Below are 10,407 nucleotides of genomic sequence, written 5' to 3'. Positions count from 1 at the left end.
ATTTTTGATACCCCAAAGGTAAACTCTGCAGACATTTTGGTAAAATATATGCTCCTTTTTCACCTAAGCCTGCAGCCTGACTACTTTTATCCTTCTCTCTGCCTTCAACCATCCCATTTAGTGAAGGTCAGAACTAAGTCCTTGCTGTTTATTTTCCCTCTCCCAACTTTCAACATCCTTCTCCATCTCGTGTTTTTTTCATCTTGGTCAACACAATCTGCAGAAGTGCTTCTGTGAAAGTCTGCTTCCCTCGATCCTGCCCATTCACCCTCTTTTAGAACCTTCTTGTGACATTCAGCTTGCTTTTAATTACTTCATTGTCATCAGGCATCTCAGATGAACTTTGTTTTGTTCACAAATCTGCTTTCCTCCCCTGTTGTCCTCTGGCTTGCCCACAGTCTTCTTAATGCTACTACTTTTTTCCCTCACTCTCATTTTGCAGACCCTACATTCATGTTTTCACCTCTGTGCAGGTTCAGATCATCTTGTTTTTCCTCTGCCGTGTTATCTTCCTTACTGAAACTATGCTTTTGAAGGTGAGGACTGTGCCTCTCCTTTCTGGGCAACAAGTTCTGTGGTCCTTCAGTAACGAGTTGTTGATTATGGGCACCTAAAAATGACATTTCTTTGTTTTAAAGGCTTAGTGACATGTATGCAGAATTAATGGCAGAGATAGCAAGTTTTGACGATGAAATTGAAAAGTGGTTGATTCTTTTCCCTTTCCATGCATGCTTTTTCTTGCTGTAGCTGACAGTGTGATTAACACTGAAAGGAGAAGAGGATGGTCTGAATGGGCTCCAGAACCCTAACCTTTGTGGTTGTTTGCAGGCTGATGGAAGAGGTGTTGAGAAAATGCCCAAGTCAGAACTTTAGCCTGTGAAGGTAACACAGGTCCAGATCAGCCTCCTGATAGGAGGGAGGGAGGGAGGGAGGCAGTGTGGGTGGAAGGCAGGCTTTCTCATCGTTTCTCATTACCAGGTGGACACTCATCATTTTCTTCTATTGCAAGTAGTAGTAGGTTGTAGCAAGAATGGAGAAAGTTGGCAGAAATACATGGCAGACATGCTGAAAAATACGTTATGCTAGAGCCTTGAAGAATAATACTCTGCACTTCTGCTTGTTTCCTCACTTGGAAAATGTGAGATATTTTGAAAGGCGTATCTCTTTGTTTAGAGTGTAAAGTAGGACAGTACTTACTTCCCAGCCCCCCTCTTCAATTTGCTGATGTTCTGCACGCCATGCACATCTGCCTTCGGCCAGACCAGTTTTGCAGATTGTTTTGAATGACAGCTTGCTGACCTGAAGCAAGCCCTGATTACTCTCTTTGATTACTTGCATTACTAAGTCTCGTATCACTTTGTCTAATGGTCGCGTACTTCCATGGCATGCAAGTACTTAAGAGATGCAAGTGATGTCACCATCTGATCTAATCTCTCTGCCAGCTCAGAGTTGTTGCCTAAATCTGGAGTACTCTGCCCACTGACTGTAATAACCTCTAATGCTTCCAAAACCTCCTCCCCGGTCATCTCTCTTGTTAGCCTGGCAGCTCAGAGTTTGGCTCCAGGGCAAACTGCCTGGAGAGCATCAGGGAAGGCACAGGTTCACACTTGCTGTCCTGCAGTGACAGGTGAATGTAAAGTTTATTGGCTTGAGAAGTCAGCCCAAACCCCAGGTATTGTGTGCAGAGGGGAAACTCCATCAGGCATAAGGGTGGATTATTTCCAAGTTTTCGTTTAAGCGTACACTCTTACAGTGCAAATACGGAGCTCAGCCACATGACTTGAGCTCTGAACATCCTAGTGTTTCACACTACAAATTGTTACTTTTAACCTGCTGGGTTTTTTTTTTTTTTACTACTTCTTATTTTCTATGTGACATTTGAGTAACTCTGATCCCTGTTGTACAGCATCCTAGTGATGTGCCTTGCTCAATTTCTTCTTTCTGGTCTTGGAGCTGCAGGGGTTGTAGTGTGAGATCTGATCAGGATTGCCACAGCAGCCCCAACCCGGCAAGCAAAATCGGCACCTAATTATGGTAGGGAACACTGCTGAACACAAGCATGACACCATGCAGCTCTCCTTGGTGTGTTTTAGCCTGTCAATCTTGGAGTGGCACCTCTAACAATGTCCTGTGTTTCTGTGGTCAGCACTTGGTGCTGGTGGACAAACTACAAATGCAACAAGAAGCTGATAACTATTAGATATTCGGTGCCTGTGAAAAGCCTTAGTAGCAATATTGCCATGCTGCTGTTGATTTCTGCTTAGTTTGGCTTGCCAGGCTTTTGGTTTGTTTCTGGTTTTGCTTTGGATGTTTGTTTGTTTTTTTCCTTAGCATTAAAGGTGGATGCAGAACAGAGCAAAAAACAATAGTCAAATATGTTACCTGATTCTCTAGCAAGGTATCTTGCTATTGCCAGACTCTGGTGGATGGTAACTCCATCTACTTCCAGAACGGGGACTTTGCCAAATGGGATAGCTTGGAGGAGAAAGAAAAAACAACCAAAAGTTATTTCATGACCCTTAACAGTAGGAGTCTGTAATAGTTGCACTTTTACCACTGAAAGGGTATTTATTGCTATAGCACTTAACAATTTCACAGTATTTCTATAGGGAAATGCCCAAACTATTAAAAAAAATAAATTTAAGTATATAACCAGATCACACTGCAAGAAGGCAGCCTTGTGCTGTAAAGGTTGGATGTACTCCTACATATCCTGATCCACGTTTGTGACCTGTTTATCAAGGCAAGTTCATCAATGATGAGCACTGCCACGTGGCTCTGTGGTTTAGCATGGAGGATGTGAATCCCATTAGGAGCGGGATCTTAAATTTCAAATCTGTATCTGCAAAATGAATTTGACAGCTGCACAAGACATCCAGGACTCCTTCATGGGTTTTTTTTATTCCTCACTTCTGAACGCAGTACTCATGATAGCTTTTACCCCCCTCTAAAGTTCACATACTGTGTAGCCGTATAAATTTTGGTGCTGATGACTAGCTGAAGCAAGAGAGCTCCAAGAGCTTTAGCTGCTGTGCCCCAGGGAGGAAGTGTCCGCTGCTAGTTGTTATTGAAACAGTAATAGGCTTGTTACATATGAGATTTCATGTTTATTGTCCAGAGAGCAGCAAGGTCCTGGCATGTCTGTTTATTGTTGCTTCATTGAGAATCCAGAGAGGAAAAGATGCATCCCCAAATGCTAAACTGAAAAGCTCTCTGGTTGTGAAAAAAAGAGCAGCACTGGTTCTGTGCTGTGGATTAATGGTGCAGAGTGCCCGAGCATCGCTGCCTCCAAAGCCTCAGAGCTGTGAAGCGGTTGTGGTAGCAGCCAAAGTGCAGGCAGCTCAGGAGCAGTAACCACCATCCCGAAGGAGTTAATTGACTTTTCTGAGAGGCCTTGGTAGGAGTCCTACTGCACTCATGCAGTTTTGGCTCAGTCTACGTGACTAATCCAGCCTCTGTAGCAATAACTGTCAAAGCCTGACACTGCTGCTCAAGTTGGGAAACTACCATTGCTTCATCTGGAAATGGGAATGACTGTTTCTGCTAGGAAAGCCTAAAAGCCACAGCTTTGGTGGATGTTTCACTTTGTCAGTCGCTGCAAGGAAAATGAAAGCTGGCTTGTTTGCATCGTTATGTTGGTTTTTAAAAGAAATTCTTGATTACAGGAAAAGGAGGGAAGCATCTTTCTAACAGTTGAAGAACGTGGATTACGCTGTGAAAGGCAGCTGGGTGGCAGAGTGTTAGTAATCTCTCCTGTTCTGTTTCTCAGGAATCCGGCCATTTCTAGATTCACTTTTTTGTTTTCCTAACAGCCCACAGAATTGAAGAGATTTGTTCTTTGGAAACATGAGTAATGCCTATGAAGTGCTTCCTCTTCAGTGCTGAGCTATTTTCATTAAGATCCGGTTATTCTTTCTCGGAAAAGAAACTGAGTTTACAGTTAAAAATATGCAAGTACAGCTTTGTTCTGTCTGTGATACAAGTGATCGTACACCTACATGTTCTCTATTGCAGGTACAAAATTAATAAATGAGAGCAGATAAAATCAATAAATGAGAGCAGATTTTATTGCAAGTTATCCCATGAGCCTTAAATCTCCAAAAAGGCATTATGCTTTGATTTATAATGAGGCTTGGGTTTGATTTTTTTGGCTAAGCAGCAGCTTATCTATTGCCATCATTACTAAACAATGGACTATTAAAAGCGTAACAGATGGTAAATGTGAGATATTCTTTCCTTTCTTATGTGTTCAAAATGTCATTTGATTTTATTTCTTATAAATAACAGGAAAAAAACCCTGTAATTTGAATATAAACAGATATTTTTTTTCTTGTTGATAGCATGTAGGTATATGATTACACACTGACTTTTGCCAACTATTGAGTTAATAATCTGTAAATAAGTGCAATTCTGAGAGGTTTGAAGAAAACATTTGTGCTGTGCATATGTGTCTTTTCTCATTTTAGGAAGGACTTGCTGAAGTATCTCTCATTTCTTCTGGGGTGCAGGGCATAGTATTTTTGAGCACCAGAAAGTATGGCAGGTATTTAGGCTGCTTTATGGCTGAAAAAAATAGCAAAGAGCAGTTAAGAGGAGAAAATATTTATGGTACATCTCTTCTTTTTTGGAGGAAAAGGTATAATAGCTTATAAAGCTGCATTTTCAGGCTGGAAAAATTTAGGAGTGAAAACTCTATTATCCAAATAAATAGTTTATTATACAAAACTTATGTAATGAGACCAAAGTGAAGTATCTTTTTGCTCTTGTAACTTAAAACAACAATTTCCTATTTTGATAAATTCAGGGCAAAACCAGGAAATTGTGTACGTAAGTTGTGGGCAGGAGTATGTTTCCTGCAAGAACTGCAGGTTTCTTTTCTGAGTGGAGAAAAGGGGAAGAGATTTGTATCATGCAGTTCATCCTAAGGACAGATCTGAAGAGCTTTCACACTAGATGAATGGAGTTTGATTCCTGGAGGCAAGGTCAGGGTTTGACAAACGACCTTAGCGTAGCCCCTAGACACCTTGCCCATAGCCCATTTTTATGAAGCGCGGCAAAGACCGCACCTGGCTCATGAGCTACACAGTACAACAGAAAATCATCTACCTGTACATGAGTTTAAGCAGTGTTACCCTTAGACTCATGGATATGGCCTTCTGTGGTGTGCTTTGAGCCTCCAGTGGTGCTTTTGGCTGGAGCTCTGCTCATTGACAGCACGTGTTCAGGGAGCCTCTGGGGATGTCTTAATCTGCTCTGTGTATGAGCATTTTAATAAAACTGCTAAGTTTTACATGGTTTTGGTGAAAGGCATGGTTTGTGTGACTCCAGATAAGCAAAGCCTGTAGGTGAGTTCCTACCAGGCTCCTACATTAGACAAACAAGTGAAAGAAGTGGCACGTGAAGCTGGAGTGTGAGAAGGATCTCATTTGGGTAGAATGAGGTTTGTGGGTGCAAATCATGAAACAGCGTGCATTGGAAGGCAGTCCTGAATGAAGAGATAAGCCAAATTAGTGAAGCCTGTGGAAAGATGTGCGTGCCGTTTTGCTAGTTTTTCTTGAACCTTGATCGGTTAGGGGTCTGCTTTGTACTTACGTCGTTCTATACCCTTGTGTATCCATACGGATGTCCTTTCCATGTTTTTCAAAACAATGTTGTCTTGCAAAGCTTCTGACACCCACTTGAGCAAATACTTTTTAAGAAGGAAAACTAGACAGATCTGTTGCCGTCATCGTACAAACAGCGTCATTTCACAGGCATGCACGAAATATATGACCTTTCCTTCCCAGTTTCTGCTTGCTTTGTTGCTCCTCTGAAGGAGAAGGCACTATGAATGCCTGTGTTCATTTCCAGATTTAGGTTGAAAACCCAGTGGAGAGAATGGGGTTTTTTAAAAAGCATGCTGTTTGGATAACTAAACCTGTAGTCTTCTTGTAATTGACCTTTCATTAGCAAATTCTTGCTTTTCCTATTATCTTGGTTATTTGTTGTTTTTAGAGCTGCATGCTTGAATGAAATCCACACAGATTTACACTCTCTCTGAAGAAAACCTTGACCGAGGGTAAGTATAAGTCATCTGACTGATCTGCAGCCTCCTCATTTTAGGAAGGACTCACTGTAGTTTCTGTACAGTGTTTAGGAGTTGGATGAATTCCTTTTTATACATACTTTAATTTTGCTTGGCTTTTGTGACCAGAACTCTGATGTTTATATATTCTCTGCTGGATATTTAACAGGGGAGATGAGGCCTGATGGGTGTTAAAAGAAAGGACATCTGTATAAATTGTATCCATCCCACAAAGTCCCTGAGGACTATCGTAACTATTTCCATCCTGGCGTGCCTGTAAGTTCCCACTGATGTTCAGGTCTTCCCTTTGACTGTGAGCTCCTCGCTTGTCCTTTTGGGCACAACCTTGTGGGATGATGCTCGTGTGGGCCTGTTTCACTGTCAGGGACATGGAGGGGAAACACACAGACCTGAGCACAGTTCTGTCCAAGGCTGGCAGCTAGCCTGGTTGGCTGCTGTTACAGACAAACCAGAGCTTAGTGCTGTGCTTCTCACCGGTGTTCTTCTCCAGCCAGTGAGGAGCCATTACACAGATACAATTTTTAATTTTCTCCTTCTCTTAGCTCACTCTTCCTTTTCCACTTACCTTAATTATTCTCCTCCTCTCTGTTCTCCCCACATGTATCCTGACTTCTCTCAGCTACGCTTCCAGGCAGCAGCTGAGGTTCCTCTGTTTCTTCCGAGTTGACCTGCTTTTCATAGAATCATAGAATGGCCTAGGCTGGAAGGGACCTCAGAGATCATTTTAATCCAGCCTCCCTGCCACCAGGGACACCACCTCTTGACTAGATCAGGCAACACATGGGGACTGAACCCCGTACTTCTTCCTGCCAGCATTGAAGTTGTCCATGGCTAAGCAGCCTGTGTTTAAGCATTTGATTGTTCCTCAAACCCTGATTATTTAATGAATTTGCAAGCAAGCAGCTTAGACTGATGGTGTAGTAAGGCAATTGGATTGGTCTAAGATAGGTGGAAATATTACAGCTGTGCTTCTTGCTACAATATCTGTGTCAAAATAAGCTCTCCTTTGCCTTGAGAACTAACTGTAGCTGCTTTTCCTTTCCATTCATATTTAAATTGGATCGTGAGAAACAAATATATGAGATACTGTGCATCTTCCAATAAGAAGTATATGAAAGATACATTCTTCTTAAGTCTGGCACAAGAGCAAAGCCCCTGGGAAGTGATCAGCCTGGAGCTGGAGACATGCAGAATCCATATCTTCTAGAAAAGGATGACCAAGGTGGTGCTCTGATCTAACCTTACCTCAGCTAGCTTACGTAGCTATTACGACTTGTATTCTCCTTGGAAGTGATCGCTTATCCCTATTTTTTACCCCGAAACAGCCATTTACACAGCTAGAGTGACAGAGCAAGTCATTCAGGGAACAGGACAACTGGTCCTTTGAGGAATTCTTGTCTGCTTGTTAAGATTTATCTATTACCCTGGAAGTATTTTCAGTGCAATAATTAGTCTGTCAAGTTTCCTGAGGACCTTTCCTTCCATTCCACCCCTCCTGAACAGTTTATGGGACACTTACAGGATCAGTGCAATGAAAGCATCTTTACTATGACAGTGAAGTCTGTGTAATTGCCATTGCTTCAAATTCCCTGAATGAGCCACGGAACAAAAGCTATAACTGCGTTCTAGCCTAATATCTCAAAGGGGATGGCAACTTTGTGCACCATTACAATGGATATTCTGCCGTATCATGGCTTATATCAGTGCATGGATGCTTTTTTATGAGGAGCCTGTTATGTGGTAATACAGATCTTGAAAGAGTCTGTTACGTGCTAGTGCATAGATCTTGAATTAAGTATTAAGATCTTGAATTAAGAATTAAGTTCCACTGGCACAGTAAAGTCAAGGTCTGTTTAAAAGGAAACGTAAAATGTGAGTTTGCTTATTTAAATAATTGTTAACTATATGAAGAGTGAAGGGGCATGTAAAGCTGCTGCTTGACTTTCATCTTTTTTTTTAATTCTTTGATAAAGCTAGTCCACAATAATACTTACTACCTTGCTTAAGCTTGTTTGTATAATAAATTATATCATATCATATATCATATACTTTCTTGTCTGAAGTCAGCAACAGGAAAATGTACCAAAGATGATCAGATTAGTGATTGAAGGGGAAAAAATGTTGAGATTCGGAAATTTTAATTTCAGAGTGTATAAGCCAAATGACAAAGGTTTTTATGTTATAATATGCCTCCTTCCCATACTAAAAAAGAAAAAAAAAAAGCACTGCTTAGATGTAAACAAAATCAAGTAAGACGGTATTTCTAGGAGAGAGGAGTTACTTATTTACCTGAAGCATCATTACCATGACAGCTTGCTAGAGGAGCCACATGAAAAATGCCCAAAACAAACAACAAAACTCGTTGCACTCTTCAGTCCAGGTCAAAATTAAACTTACAACAGCTGCAGGTCTGTTTTCTAAATGGTCTTTCTGCACGTTAATCTTAATGCACACATTTTCTATTATTTCTTCAGTTTTACAGGAGGACTAAGAAATTAGTCTTTTCTTCAGAATAATGGCAGTATTTTCTGGTTTATATGATATGATCATTTGGGTGAGAGAGCGGTATTTTTTGAAAAAAAAAATCTTGAATTCTGTGGAAGTTATTGAAGCAAACCTATCCTGGCTAACTGGGAAAGTCCCAGAGGACTGGAGGTTAGCAAATGCCCGCCTACAAGATGGGTCGGAAGGACCTGGGGAACTACAGGCCAGTCAATTCTGACCTCTGTGCTGAGGAAGGTTAAAGGGCACATCATCTTGAGTGCCATCATGTGACACATACAAGACAAGCAGTTGTCATGGTTTTGAGTCTGGCAGGGTTTTTTGGAAATGAGGGAGTGACTATTGTGAAACTTCAAGAGCCTCCTCCACCCTTGGGTAGAGGTCAGACTCACCTCTGGCCAGGGCCAGGCCAACCAGCGTATCTGTGATCGAGGTATTTAAGAGGCAATCCCATTGTCTTCTTTTTTCTCATCTTGTCTTGATCTATTCTGTCTTTTATGTTGGGAAGTTTTTATGCTAGAAGAGAGGGAGGTGAGGAGGAAGCAAAGGAATGCAGTCCTGTGAGGAAAGAGGGAGAGAAGGCTGCTGGAGCAGAACCTCTCCCTGGAGCCCCATGGTGGTTGAGATGGCAGGAAGGTGATTGCCTGCTAGTTGAGGGCATCAACAGCGGTGAGGTTGTCTAGGATGTGTCGGTACATGCAGAGCCCCATGCGAGAGGGAATAGAGACCGAGCATGAGCAGAGGATGTGCCCAAAGCAACCTGTGACCCCGATTGGGATGAACTCATGAGGAGGAAGAGGATTGCCTCCCATAAGGTGGACATCATGTGGCATGAAGTAGAGATTGTGAGGAGCCCTTTTTCTCAAGAAGGAAGAGCTGCCATGGATGGTGAGTAATGGCAAGATGGACCAAACCCCCGACTTCCTCCCCCACCATTTGGGGCGGGAAGGAGGTAGCTCAGAAAGATGGAAGGGATGGGCAGGGGAGTGTATTTAAGATTGGGTTATATTTATTTATGTATTCTTCTCACTTTATTACTCCATAAATGGTGGTGGTAAATTAAATTTGTTTTCTCCCCAAGTCTTCTCTGGTTTTTACCTGTCACCTTAAGTGGTAGATTATTATCCTCTCTGTCCTTAATCTTAATCCTTGAGCCTTTTTATTTGAATTTTCTCTCTCCACATCCCTGTGGAGATGGGGGTGGGCAGAGGAGTGAGCAAGTGACTGTGTGATTCTTTGTTTTTAGCCTGGGCAGTCAGCTCGACTTGACCCAGTCTTGTCAATGACAAGACCCAGCCATCATGCGGTTATGAAAAATAGGTCCTGCTTGACTAACTTGATCTCCTTCTATGACCAGGTGACCTGCCTGGTGTATGAAAGGCTGTGGATTTCGTCTACCTGGATTTGGACAGTGTTTCCTACAGCATTCTCTTGGAGAAGCTGGTGGCTCGTGTCTTAGGTGTGTGTATTCTTCGCTGGGTAAAAAACTGGCTGGATGGCCAAGGCCAGAGAGTGGTCGTGAATGGAGTTAAATCCGTTTGGTGGCCAGTGACAAATGGTGTTCTCCAGGGCTTGGTACTGGGGCCAGTCTTGTTTAATATCTTTATCAGTGGTCTGGATGAGGGGATTGAGTGCACCCCCAGTAAGTTTGCAGATGACACCAAATTCAGCGGGAGTGTTGATCTGCTGGAGGGGAGGGAGGCTCTGCGGAGGTACCTGGAGAGGCTGGATTGATGGGCCGAGGCCAGTTGTATGAGGTTCAACACGGTTAAGTGCTGGGTCCTGCACTTTGGTCACAATAGCCACAGGCTTGGGGAGGA

The 10,407-nt window shown here is 42.5% G+C and overlaps 1 protein-coding gene across 1 annotated transcript in view; it reads right to left on the bottom strand.

Annotated features, from left to right (window-relative positions):
- The window catches only part of HPGDS (hematopoietic prostaglandin D synthase), a 19,814-nt gene that overhangs the window by 4,777 nt on the left and 4,630 nt on the right, over positions 1-10,407 (bottom strand). Inside the window, exon 2 of the mRNA XM_009871767.1 lies at positions 2,383-2,475. Within this exon, the coding sequence (XP_009870069.1) occupies positions 2,383-2,475 (93 nt within the window). The remainder of the gene's footprint in view (positions 1-2,382; positions 2,476-10,407) is intronic.

This window comes from Apaloderma vittatum, unplaced genomic scaffold (assembly GCF_000703405.1).
Source record: "Apaloderma vittatum isolate BGI_N311 unplaced genomic scaffold, ASM70340v1 scaffold12606, whole genome shotgun sequence".
Taxonomy (NCBI): domain Eukaryota; kingdom Metazoa; phylum Chordata; class Aves; order Trogoniformes; family Trogonidae; genus Apaloderma; species Apaloderma vittatum.
Note: the sequence above shows the minus strand (reverse complement) of the source record. Positions and strands in the feature narration are given on the sequence as shown.